At 55.0% G+C, this 13,455-nt stretch overlaps 1 protein-coding gene across 2 annotated transcripts in view; it reads left to right on the top strand.

Annotated features, from left to right (window-relative positions):
• The window catches only part of Capzb (capping actin protein of muscle Z-line subunit beta), a 116,476-nt gene that overhangs the window by 81,137 nt on the left and 21,884 nt on the right, over positions 1-13,455 (top strand). For both annotated transcript variants that reach the window (XM_026400801.2, XM_026400800.2), the window contains exon 4: positions 2,447-2,560. In XM_026400801.2, coding sequence (XP_026256586.1) covers positions 2,447-2,560 — 114 coding nt within the window. The remainder of the gene's footprint in view (positions 1-2,446; positions 2,561-13,455) is intronic.

Raw genomic sequence — 13,455 nt, 5'->3', positions numbered from 1 at the left:
CATTTAAGCTCTTAAATGTGTTCTGAGTGCCCCTTCCACTAAGCATATTCTGGGTAATGTTATGATTTTTTCCCCCAGCTACAATTACCCTGGCTCCAGGACTGACGGCTTGAAATGCTGTCGTCTGTGAGCCGTAAGGACTGTGAGCTACAGACCTCTTGAAAATTGCAGGCCCCCGGTCTGCAAGAGGATAGGCTCTCGTGTCTCCTCACGTTGCCATAGTGGGCAGATCTTCAGGCCCAGGGACGATGACAGCCCTTTAACTGTGGGAACACCCAGTCATGAGGAGAGTCTCAGAGGAGCAGGCGGAAGTGGGAGTTCAGGCTCCCACTCATTCTCTCGCCTGCTGTGCCTCCTGGGGGGACCAGGCCTCGTTTACAGGTGAACAGTGGCGCCACTGACAGCTTCACCTGCACCTTTGTCTCTGAGATCTGATAAGAGGCTTTGAGAGAGGCCTCACAGCAGTTCCCTGGCTGGTCCCATCCTGGGCTTCAGCCATGGGCATGCACAGCCATGCCCAGTTTTGTTTTGTTTTTAGATGCGTGCGTGTCCCTGAGCAGAACAGATAGCCGCTGTCTCTGTTGGCTGGGGGACTGTCTGCAGGGCCCTGCTACAGGGATCTGGCAGCATTCCCTGAAGCTAATGCAGTGGTGGGTGCTGGCGCAGACATCCCCTGCCCTCTTTCTCAGAGACTCTTGCGGGCCAGGCAGGGCAAGGGCCTCAGTGACAGTGACAGTCCACATCTGGGTGGAGGGAGTGGTCCCATCTGCTTTTCAGGGGAAGAAAGTGCAATTCTTCTATTAATGCTTTTTAACGAGCATGGGGTAGAGGCCAGGCATGTTCTAGGTGCTGAGAAACCAGTGGAGAACAGAACAGGAGAGGTCTCCCCCTCAGAGCTGGAGCCCAAAAGTCAGCTACTAGATTTAAGCTCATTCAGATGGAGATGCAGCCCCCTGGTATCACCAGCCGCGTTTCCAGTACTTGGAAGCCTTGTGTGGCTCCTGGCTGTCTTGTCGGCCAAGGCCGATATAGAACGTTCCCATCCTCACAGTGGGCTCCATGTGGTGGCAGTTTTCCAAGGATGAACCAGCAAGTTCCAGGACAGGAGCCAGCATATCCACCCAAGCTCAGGAAGGGAGAGGCGCCGTCCCTGTCCAGGCCACCTGGGCCCCGGCTCATATGTGCACATCCAGTGTGACCGTTAGCTCGTGCTGGTCGTAGGGCTGGTCCTGGGGCAGCCAAGGAGTTTCCCATTGTGCAGAGTCTCCACCAGCTCTGTGAGCAGGGTGGGATCAGCAGCCCTAAGGCTCCTGCTCTGGGTGGCCAGCAGCTGCTGCCTGGAGACCCTTCTCTTATGGTGCAGCCTCTGAGAAGGCAGCGACTCTGCCTGAGGATGCTTAGTCTATTTCTGTTTTCAGCAAGATTTGCTGACATAGCTTCCTGGCAGAGCCTCAGTTACCAGGAAGAAAGACTTGTACATAGAATTCCTTTTAACTGGGGCTCAGAGGTGATAACACCTTTCCTTCAGGCATCAGACCCTTCCCACATCGGCAGGTGGACAGCATGGTTCCTGGTGGCAGGAACATCATGGCATTCGTGCTCAGGAGCTGAGAGGCTTCTCCCCAGCTCCCTCCTGTCTCCTCTTCCTCCTCCTCCTCATTCTTTCGCCTTTCTAATTCCATTCCTCTCAACGCCCAACCCTGTGAATGCCACCTGCAGGAACTAAGAAGTGGACCTTTTCCTTAAGCCCTCCCAGGTCTCTGTCTGACTAAATGCTTTCCTGATGGGGCAAAATACATTCTAAGAAGTGCTGTAAGTCTTTGGACTGGGAAGAGAGAGGCTGGCTCTCATTTCGTCCAGTCTTCCTGTGTGCGTAGGCTGGGTGCTGGGAAACTGCCTCTGCCACCAGGCAGCACCTGCACCCAGGTTTCCTAACGTCTGCAGCATTTCCCTGTTGGATCTGGCTCTCTTGCCTGCTGCCACCTGATGGCTCTCTTCTTACTACTTACTGTGTAAGAAGGTCTTGGGAGCAGTTTATCTAGAGCCGCCAGCAGGTCAGGGAGGAGGGGGCGTCCGTTGATGAACAAAAAGGAAACTTAGTGAGAAGGGTAAAGCTGACAGCTGAGCACTTCCTGTAGGCCAGGCTGCCACCCAGGTTTGACTCTGAGAGTCCCTCGCAGCATCCCTGTGAAGCAGCCCTGGTATGTGAGGGATGAGGTTCAGACCAAGTAACATGCTGCTGTTACGCAGTTGCGGGGGGCTCCCCTCTGGGCCTTTGCTCTGCACACTTCCAGAGAGCCCTCTTGGATGCCAGGGCCTGGAGACATCTTTGCTATAGGTAATGGCTTTGCCTCTGAAATTTCAGGCAGCTGGGACTTAGGCAAGTTGCTCAACGGCAACTTCTCCCTGGACTCATCAGTGACCGCCCCTCCTTTCTTCCCTCCAGGTCACCATGGAGTAACAAGTACGATCCTCCTTTGGAAGATGGGGCCATGCCATCTGCTCGGCTGAGAAAGCTAGAAGTGGAGGCCAACAATGCCTTTGACCAGTACCGAGACCTGTGAGTGCCCCTGCCCTTGCACCTCACTCTCAGGGTTAACAAGTGGCCAGGTCAAGCCATTTCCCCTGGGTCTGTTGCCTAAGTGAAGGTCAGGACCACCCATGGCAGGGTGCGGGCACCATATTTTTTTAATTGAGTCAGCTCTTAATCACTCACCACAGAATGCCACCTTCTGCAGACTTGTGTGTCACTCTGTGTCACAGTTCATAACCACAGCAAGCACCATTGAGATATACCTGTTGTGTGCAAGACACAGCCAGATGTTTTGCATACTCAAGACCTCACAATGTCACAGCTGTGTTAGTCCCCATATTTCAGATAAAGAAACTAAGAGGCAGAACTGTTCAGGTACTTGTCCAAGGCAAGTGGCAGAGGCAGGACTCATCCTTAGATCCAGTTCCAGAGACCTGCCTTTTACCAACCGCATGCTCAGGGAGCTGGGAGGCCCGCTGCCAGCTTGACTACTGGGCAGAACGAGGCGAGGTCTTAGGCAGTGGAGCTGCGGCACCCCACTCCAGACTGACAGCTGAACCTGGAGTCGATCCGGCCTTGGCCCCTGCCTTGAGAAAGTGTGGTTGCTGATCTGTTTAGATTCCCTTCTGCTCCTGTCTGATCTTTCCTACTGCCACCACACCACCAGAACATGGGTCACTTAATCAGGCTCCAGAGGAGACTGGCTGTCCTCTCACATGGTAAATTCTATACCAAAAATATGAAACCGTACAACACGCAGCACTAGCTCAGTCCCCGTCCCTTCCTGGAGGATGGCAGTCGGCATGCTTCCTCCCGCAGGAGGCTGGACAGAGCCTTCCAGGCTTTGCAGGACACCAGGGTCATTCTTTTGTGGAGGTTTTTTTATTTTATTTTTTTATAACCCATAATAAATGTAAAAATTACCTCCCTAGCTCTGAGGAGGGTGGGATTTGGCCCTGGGTCTGTAGTTGACTGACTCTGGTCTCAAATGTAGGCAAGAGAATCAAAATAAGAGAAATGGTACATCGGAACAGCTGAACCTGTGTCAGGGGTTGGGGTGCTGCACCCGTCTTTTTTCCTTTTAATTTTTTGGGGGTATTGGGGATTAAACCCAGGGGCACTTGACCCCTGAGCCACTTCCCCAGCCCTATTTTGTATTTTATTTATAGTCAGGGTCTTACTGAGTTGCTAAGCGCCTCAGTGTTGTTGAGACTGCTTTGAACTCACTATCCTCCTGCCTCAGCCTCCTGAGTTGCTGGGATTACAGATGTGGCACAGTGCCAGGCTAAAAAAATGTCTTTCAGAAGCTAGTTTGGGATGGAAAGTGATACTTATCAAGATCTGACACACAGGCCAGGTGTAGTGGCCTATGCCTTTATTCCCAGTCACCCTTTCACATTGGTAAATGGGCTCAGGCAAAGGAAAAATCCCTCTGAGGGAGGAGGCAGCTCATCCGATGCCGCCTCATGCCTGCTGGCCATGGTTACTCTGGGGAGCTGTGGGAGATGCCAGATCATCAGGCAGACTCACCCTGCCAGAAAGAAAAGGCATGATTGAGAGTCACCGCCGCCGCCTGAGCAAGACAGACCCGGTGCTTGCTCGTGTCACGAGGGCTAAGCAAGCGAAGCTGCTGTTCCCAGGCCAGCTAAAAGTGGCCTGCGCCCCATCGCCTGGGACAGTCCCAGTGCTTTGGGATCTCTGGATCTCGTGGATTAACAGAGTTAAGACCACGCATGGCTTGTGCTGGGCCCCTCGACCACCCATCAGATGATGGGGAGCAGCCAGACTGCAGGACTCAGAGTCCTTCTTGAGCGGAAGGGGCTGCATGTTCATGGACTACACTTCCCTTTCAACCAGAAGGCCACACTGGACTTGCTCACAGAGACTTGGCATGCACATGTGCCCCCCTCCTCCCCCAGACAAGCAACAGGAGACCCCGATGCCCTGACCCTGCTGTCTGTGGAGATGGGGGGGGTGCTCCAACAGCATGTTGTGTGCACAGTGGAGTCGAGCTTCAGGCCTCCCTCCCTGTCCCTTATCATAAGCCCTTTAACGTTGTCCTTACTTGAGGTTCTCTGTGGAAGGAGGTGGCAGTGAGCCCAGGAGACATGGGGGGGGACCACGATGTGCACCAGGCAGCCTCAGCCCATGCCGCCCCTCAGAGACAGGGGCTGCTTGCTGTCTCCCCGAGGGCCTCGCTTCAGGCCCCAGCTTTGATCTCTGAGTCTGTCAAGGCTTTGACTTTGCAGGGAATTGGAGCCAATAACTGGCATGTGGAATCGGTATGGTCAGTGACGGAGCTGGGGCTGGGGACAGCTGGCTCTCAGGCCCTCTGGCTTGTAATTCCTGTGGGGATTCCTATGGATCCTCCTCTCAGCCTGTGCACAGCATTTTCAGTTGTGGGCTGAGGCTGGCAGCTGGGAGTGTGGCTCTTCCCCAAGTGGACAGGAGACAAGTGGGAGCCCAGGAAGCTGAGCCGGGTATGCAGCATGGCTCCTTTAAAACCCAGGAATTCTGGGTCTCCGTGCACCTGGTGCCCCCAGCCGTCGCTGGTCCCCAGCTCAGTCAGTCCCGGGCAGAAGGAGCACATGGTCCTTTCCCTGTGAGGGCATCTGTCAAGCAGCTGTTGACGGCACTCCCCAGACAGTCCTGTTTTTACAGTAAGAGGGTCAGGTTGTTGCAAAGCTGGGAGACGATGGGTGTATTTTGCTAGAGGTTGAGGCTTGGACAACGGAATCACCTACTCTGAGTCATCTTGAATTTCGTTACTTCCACCCTGGTCCCAGCATCTCTGCTGTTCTCACCGTGTCCCCCAAGCCCCAGGATGGCTGTCACATCACAATTTGCTTGTGAGGTCCAAGCATGGTGTAGCCCCTTGGTTGTGGAACCTCGTGCTGTGACCTGAGTGAGGGAGAAGGACCTAGAAATGGAGCTTCCAATGCAAGCCATGTGCTCACAGCTGCCAGAGAAACCAGAGGTGAGCCACGGGCCTGCTACGAGCCCCAGGCTCAGCACATGGACGCTTCCAGTTCCAGGGAAAGCAGGGAGCCCTGTTGCTCCAGCTTGCTCAGTGGATCTCGCCTGACCTCTGATGGCCAGGTTCTGCCTGGGATCAGATGTTCTAACCCAAGGGGCTGACACCACTCTCTTCTAAAGATGACAGCTGCCATCCTTGCCAGCCCCATGCCCTGCAATCCTCGACCCTTGGCTTGGAGCAGATAATACTTTGAAACATGTGGATGTAATTTATTGGCCTTCTGAGTTAATTTTAGTGGGTGTGTGTGCAATTGATTGAAATCAAGACTTAATGAAGGCCAGAGTCTGGGGGTGGAGGAGCAGGGCGGGGAGGCGTTTGGTGTTCTTCCTTGTTTTGGGTTTGAGATAAACTTCAAAAGCTTTAATTAGCTTTTCTAATCTACCCTCCTTGTCTGGAAGAAGTTTATAGAGTAAAACAAAGCTGGTATCCCTGTGGCAGTCCCAGAACCGGGGTCTCTCAGGAGCATCCAGGTGCTTGGTAAATGGGCCTTCTCAGGCTCAAATGACATTTGAGCTACCCTGGCCCAGGAGGGGTGGGACACCCATATTAGTATGTGAAGTTTGTCGTCTTGGTCTCGCTGGGTCCCTGAAACTGTATGTTCCCAGCCCCTGGGTACCTAGGGGTGACATGAGCACTGTTTCAGTACTGTGCAAAATTGCAAATAGTGGGTGTTCGGGGAAGGGGTCTGAGGAAACCTGCAGAAGCGTGAGAAGCAGTAGCTGAGGCGCACAGAGGGCCTCCCATGCAGGAGGTCCAGACCCTCACCATGATCTGAGACTGGACCACAGAACAGGCAGGACCTTGGCTTTAAAAGAGATTTGGACTTTAGGCTGTTCTGCTGAGTGACTTTGGTCACCCTCTCTGAGCTGCTTCTTGCCTCTCCTGTGAGGCTGGAGGGCTGTTGTGAGGTATCTGCCACTGCAACCCCTCGCAGTCAGGTGGCACCCTCGGGCTGCCAGGGTAGCAGCATCATGATTCCGCAGCAGCTATGCGTAGAGATGTCCCCCTCTCTCTGCTTACAGTGGTGGGTGTGGGGCTGTTTGGGCAGCAGACTTGGTGAGGTGGGCCACTCGTGTCGCTGGCCGTGCTGGAAGGCCATGCTTGGCCACCAGCCACTAGACCTCGAGTAAAGCTGTCCAGAAAGTGGAGTTCTGATTCTTGCTGGGTCCACCCTGGGGCATAGTGAGATGCCTGCAGACCGCCATGTGTGGATGAGGGGAGCCACCTTTCCTTAGACTCTCGCAGGGACGGGGCCTCACGCTGCAGGTGCAGCCTCGGTGGCATCGACCTGGCCCTGCCCTCCCAAGGCTTCTCAGCAGAGCTGAAGAGGCGCACGGAGAAAAAGAGCCAGTGAACAACGCTGTGCCGTCCGGCGAGGCGAGCAGAGGGCTGCGGTAGGAGGAGCAGTCAGGGCCTGGGGGAGGCGGCTGAGGGCAACTCTGGGGGCCGTGCAGGTGGCCCACACAGGTGACAGCGGGCTAAGCAGGCCTGGGACGCTCCTTCCAGAGCCTGCGGGCAAGGCCTGCCTGCTTGATGAAAGTGGCTCCCAGACGGGGGTCGGTCTGAACTCGTCTGCCTTCCAGGAGTCTCAGGGTTTAATGCATGCGTAAATAAATACGCAGAGTCCTAGGCACCCGCCCTCCACGCAGCCTCCGCTGCATAGCCACGGTGTCACACGTTCCTGAGGAGTGTGCAAGCTGGTGCCTGGGTTCTCTGGCTCCTGCCTGGGTGTGCTGTCCCTCAGTGGATTTGGCTTTGTGTCCTTCACTCCAGTTTCTTGGCCCTGAGGACAGCACCGTGCTGGTCTTGTGCTTCCTTATGCATCCTCAAACCTCAAGCGCTCTTGAGGCCACACAGCCACAGACCTGGCGGGAGTGGCCAGGGCAGTGCTCTGGGCAATGGAGAGCCCACGGGGATGGTTCTAGGTGGTTGTAGTCTAACAAGTAAGGCCACAGCGGGGCTTGGGTGGTGGGAGACCTACAGACCTGGGTGTCATTCTGAGGCCTCTCAGGTTTGGTGCTGACGTCCAGAGCCGAGAAGCCAGGGCAGGAAAGACTGGTGGGTGAAGAGCTGAGGTTTGAGGCCTGAGGCTTTCCGCCTCCAGGGACCTTCCATCTTGGGAGGCAAAGCCCCACCTGGGTGGGGGGAGCCAGGAGCAGTCACTCCAGCCAAAGGAGAATATGCGGGAAAGTTCTAGAGCTGGAGGGTCCACTGGGCATGGCACCCTCACATTGGCATGTGTCCTTTCCTAGCCCAGAGATGGGACCTTCTTGTGGATCTGAAGATCTCCAGAGCGGTCTCATGACAGGCACCACATGCTGTCCCTTTGTGCCCGAAGGACAGCAGGTGGAGCCCGTAGGGTCATCTCTGGCTTTCAGCTTGTGGGCTGTCTGATTGGTGGTGGTTTGTCACGTGCTGTTGATCTCCAGCCATGCAGAGGCCTCAGCACTCCCTGCCTGCTGTGGGCCTGCACAAAAGTCCTGGAAGCAGCGGGACCCCAGACTCGCTGCACTTAGTGTCAGCTGAGCACGGAGACCACCCAGAGAAGCTCCCGGCCTGGAGAAGTGGAGGGAGCCTGCCTCCCGCTCTCCAGTGAGCCTCAGCTTAGAAAGTTAGCAGCTGCTGCAGTTCCCAGAGCTAGAGGGAATCTAGGCAGGAGAAGCCGCGTGTTGCCCTCTCTGGGGACTAGTGACAGCACCCACTGTAGCCTCTGCAGCTGGCATCCTGAGGCTGCCTTGGCTGCACTGTCTGCTTTTCATCTGCTGAAAGAAAGTTAAATGGAAAACAGGAGTGAGGAAAACAAGTTCTCTTGTAAACATGGTCCCCCACATCAGGACTCGGATTTCTCCAGGATTCCTGGGTTCCTGTGATCATATGGCACACAGTCGCATTTGGGTTTCTGCAGTTTTATGTGCTGTGACAAAAATTCTTCCCGGAAGCAGGGACCAGTGCCCTCCTATGATCAGGTCCTAGTCCTGCCAGAGCCTCTGCAGTCCCCTAGCTAGGCTGCCTCCCAGACTCCTGTGATGGAAGGCCACTCGGTGGAAGTATCAAGATCTTGCAGAGGCTTTTTGAGGTGGAGGCTCTCCTGTCCAGAATTTCCAGTGGGGGTCAGTGGTGTGCCTGGCTTCCTGGCCACCCAGCAGACCCCTCTTCCTCCTCCTCAAGGCCATGGGCGTGCAGCAGCTGTGTGTGCACATTTAACTTGCGGGCCGAAGCTGTCCTGTTGCTGTGATGTGCCCTCCACTGCTGGCATGTCTCACAAGGCAGCTCAAGTGTGGGGCTGGTCCATAGCCTTGGCCAGCCACACCGGACGTCCTGTCCCAGCCGCCGGCTCCTCGGCATTCTGACTTGGGCAGGTTCCCTTCTATCTCTGGCCTCCAGTTGTCTTAACTCTGAAGTAAAGTGTACATGGCTCCTGGTCCAATGTAGATCCTCAAAAGTGGCAGCTTTGGATGATAGTGATGGCTTTGAAGCCCCAGAAATCTTACCTGTGGACTTGCTCATGGATGGCTAAACGGGGCCAGAGCCTTTCCACGTGTTGTCCACGGACAGGGCGCTCGTGGTGGTCTGGGTGTGGATGCTCAGGCAAAGCACAGAACCAGAGACCAGAGCAGAGCGACGGCCCCTCCAGCCCTGCCATTGTTTCCAAAGAGGCCTTCATTTTTTTTTTCCTTTAAGTAAAAAAAAAACCTCATAAAGAGGCTGTAAAGAGCGAGAGCCGTGGTCCAGATGTGTGCTTCTAAGTGCAACTGGCATTAAAGTCGCACATGCCTGAGCCGGTCGGTATGTTTGCTCAAGGGATTGTTGCACCTGTGTGCGCTGGAGGAATTCTGCACAATGCCTGTCCCGTGTACATGGGCAGCCTCGGGGGCACGTTTCCTGGTGAAAACAGCTGGCCTCAACACAACACAAGGGTGATCAGGTTTCACCCTCAGGTGTGGACAGGGCAGCCCCGTGTTGCTCTGGCTCTGTGTGGAGCCCGCCTGGCCTCCCGCTGTGGGGATGGGGACCCTGCCCACCGCACGAAGCTCCTTGGGTTTCTGATGGACACTTCCTGGCAGTTCAGAACATGTCAAGGCTGTCGGTGTCCCCCACCCGGCCCGGAAGGAATGAACCTGATGAAAACAGATGGGCACCAAGGCCAGCACTTCTTGGTCACCTCCCTCCTGCCTCAGGGAGCTCGTTTCCTGGGTGCAGCCCTTGCTCCGGCGCCTGCACAACCAGCAGAGGAAGAGGGCCCTCTGTCCAGCCGTTCGTCCTCGTGGCCTTCTGCAGCTCTGGACGCTGCTGGTAGTCGGTGGCCAGGCCTCAGATGCCTCTCCGAGCAAGTTGTAAGGGTGTTTAAGATGATCAGAAGAAGCAACTGCTGCTGTAGCTGGAGGCTGGGAAGGCACCAGAAGGTACTGTCTGAGCCAGAACCTCAGCCCGCAGTGGGTGGCACTGTCTCTGGGTATTGTTCTCCCCCTCTGCTATGAAATTGGTCCTCAAGCCTGGGAGTTGTGCCTGTGTGACCCCGTCCTCACCGTGTCCACAGTGAAAAGTCCTCCATGACCACTTATCACAGGTCTTGCTCCTGCTGTTTGTTTAGGGAGATCTCAGAAGAGACCACATCCATGACCCAAGGACATGGATAGAAAATGGGGCAATCTCATGGGATCTCCCAGCTTTAGACCTCTTGAGAGTGGGACTGTGAGCTTGGCACCAGATGACAGAGGGTTCCACTCGTGTGGATTTTACTGACAGTTTTAGTCTGGACTCTTGGCTGGCATTTCAGGCTCCTCCTCTGTTCCCTGGTGTCTCCCTGAGGCAGCCTGGCAGCCCCTGAATCCTGTCAACTTGAAGGAAGTGCGGAGGACTGATCCATGCTGCCTGAACGCGGCTGTATTCTTCTTTGTCTTGACTCCTCCCTGCACCTCTGTTCCTAAGCCCCACAGACTGCGAGGAAGGTGGCCCGGCTAGGGTGACAGCAGATATGGAGTCCCAGAAGACAAGTAGAAACGGTGGAGCCAGGTCTGTGAGAATGATGTGGAGTGGACCTGCGTGGAGAGTGATCTGGGGTCCAATCCACCAAGTCCTTAAGTTGGGATGGGAGACAAGTCCCTGGCGACACGTGGGGAAGTGTTCCAGGCTCGGTGTATGCCGGCTGTGGCTGCAGGAATGTTGGCTGGGCCGCGACCGAGGAGCAGCAGCACCCCCGCCAGCCGGGTGCTGGTGTGCGAGCTTCGGGTTTGAGGGTGGTCCTTGCCTTCTGTCTCCCTGGAGGTGCTGAGGAGGGAGAAACCAGAGTAGGCACTCACTGTTGTGGCTCACGAGGGGTGACAAAAGTAGTAGAAAAGAAAACTCTTGGGGTTTTATAAGCCATCTTTAGATATCTGAAGAAACCTTTGAGGAAAGGGCGTCAAGTAGTTTTGTGTGGCTCTAGAAGACAGAAAGTAGAAGTTGTCATTCAAGCCCAGAGAGAACTATTTGAGCTGTTCAGAACAAATGTTTGCCTTAGCAATGTGACGAACTCCCCATTGCTGGAGGTGAGTGAGCAGAGCTCTGACCGAGGCTTGATTAAGATGTTTAGAACCTGTGTGGCACTCAGGGTCTGCTCATAGGGCCCCTGGTGCAGTCACAGAGCTTGGTGGGACCCTCTGACCAGCTCCTTGATTTTATAGATGAGAAAACACGAACCAGCCCTTGTACTTACCTCTTGCTGTGTTTCATAAAGCTGACCCCAGAGGACACCCCTGTCCAGCATCTGCAGAACTTACCTCCCATGTCCCCCCCTTGTCTAGGTCTGTGGGCCTCTGCAGGCGGCCTAGATGTCAGGCTGGCGGTCCAGGTCTACAGAGCCTCCTGGCCTGAGCCCAGCCTGTGATGGTGGCCCAGCCAGGTAACAGCTGAAAGGCTGCGTCTGGGTGAACCCCAGAACTGTGGGGTTGGGTTCTAGGCCAGTGCTCTAACGTCCTTCCCAGCACGTCTGTCCCTTTGGTTGTCTTGTGGCGGCTCTAGCATTGCACTTACTACCTGTCAGGAGCCTTTTTATGCGAACCTGGAATCCAGCCTGTAAGTACCCCAAGGAGGCAGCTTAGGGAGGAGTGGAGGCCAGCTTCCAGGCCCACTCCAGGCCCATCCATCCATCACATTTGCAGCCTGGTGTCAGCCAGGTCTGCGGATTGGCTGATCCCTGATACAGCTCAGGTTCCCCAAACGAGTTCCATCCAAGGTCTCCACGCTCCTCGGCTGCGAGCACTCCATAACGCTTTTGGGGCCAAAATATTTTCTTCTTGCTTTTATGAAGTAGGTAATTTAAGTGTGAGGTATTGTTTTGCTTTTCCCTCCATTCCCCACAAGTCCTGTGCGGAAAGAGTTATGGGCATGGACTCTCTATAACATTCGACTGTGGCATTAATCAACTGGAAGAGCGATTTTTAGGGGGAAATGACCCAGTCCTCTGTTGTTCTTATTGACACGTCAGGCTCTTAGCTGTTCCAGGGCCAGGGATCTGGGGGTGGTGGAGTGACCCAGCCCAGTGCCTAGCAAGTCTTGCCTTGTGCCCCCAGCCCATCGGGACAGAGGAGCCCCCTGGTGACCTGCTCTTTGGGGGTTTGTGAAACCTAGTTGTAATCATCGTCGCAGTATTTTCAAGTGGTGGGACTTAGAGCTGCAACTCCAAGTGGCCGGTCTCCTTCATCCCAGCTCTTGAATCCTCTGCCAGTCCATTGCCTTAGCCGATGTCCATCCTTGCTGGGGAGGTCTTGGGAGTCACCAGGACTCTGGTGACTCTCTAATGACACTCGGTTGGTGGAGTTCACTTTCTGTGGACAGCAGCAGCGGGTGGCTCTGCCTTCCACTTCCAGTTGTGCCCGGTTTGCTCTGTCCTTCACCACTTGGGGTTTTCCTGGAACTGTCTGAGGCCCCCCACAGTCTGCTCCAGTCCAAGGTGACTTTTCCGAGGTCTTGTGAGATTGTGCTGCTCGTCCTGCTCACGGCAAGGCCTTTGAGGTCGTCCCTCGCCCTGGACTCCAGCCCTGAGCTCCCTGACGTGCCACCAGGAAGGGAGGCCGAGAGCAGCCCCACTTTCATCTTGGGCCTCCACGTCAAGCAGACGTCTTCATGCCACCCACTTGAGCAGAGACCCCACTGTTGGAACTCTGGGCTCTCCCCGCAGGCCTGCTCTGCTGAGCTGGGTAGTCTGCCCGGGGCTGTGGGGAGCTGGGGATCCAGAACTACCCGGGGCAGAGCCACACGGCCTGCTCCGTGCCCGGCCACATCGGATCCCTCCTTGAAAAGCCCCAGAGCAGGTCGCTGGGAGTGGCAGAGCCACCTTGTGGAAATAGCATGTTAGCATTTAAACGGTATTAATGCTGTTTGACTCATTAAAGACACAAAGGCCAGAAAAGTGCCTCCATGTGTGTGCTGTTAGTTCTGGCGAGCGACTCCTCAGATGGCTTCATGTGGTTTCAGACAACATTTTAGCACATTCTTAAAATACCCACAAAAGCCTTTATGTAGAAACTCATAAATGTGAACCACATAAAAAATATTTTTTTCCTTGTTTCATGTCCTTGTGATCAAAGTACAGTAGGTAAGAATAAATCTTCAAAACCTTGTTGAGGTCCCTCTTTAATTAATGCTTCACGCGCAGAGTAGAACCATAAACTGTGTAACGGGGGACGTCTGTGCCCTGCAGACACCCCACCCCGCCACGCAAGGAACCGTCTTGACAGCGCTCGCCAGAGAGGCTGGTGTGGCCCTTTCTGATCCCTCTGTCACTGCTTTGTCTTAGAACATCATGTTGAGACTTGTGGCCGCTGGAGTCCCTGCAGGTCCCTTTTGGTGCATGCACAGGTCCATTCCTGAATTGTTGAGATGTTCTGGCCATAGCTGAGCGGGC

The sequence above is a fragment of the Urocitellus parryii genome, chromosome 11, assembly GCF_045843805.1.
Source record: "Urocitellus parryii isolate mUroPar1 chromosome 11, mUroPar1.hap1, whole genome shotgun sequence".
In the NCBI taxonomy this organism is placed as follows: domain Eukaryota; kingdom Metazoa; phylum Chordata; class Mammalia; order Rodentia; family Sciuridae; genus Urocitellus; species Urocitellus parryii.
Note: the sequence above shows the minus strand (reverse complement) of the source record. Positions and strands in the feature narration are given on the sequence as shown.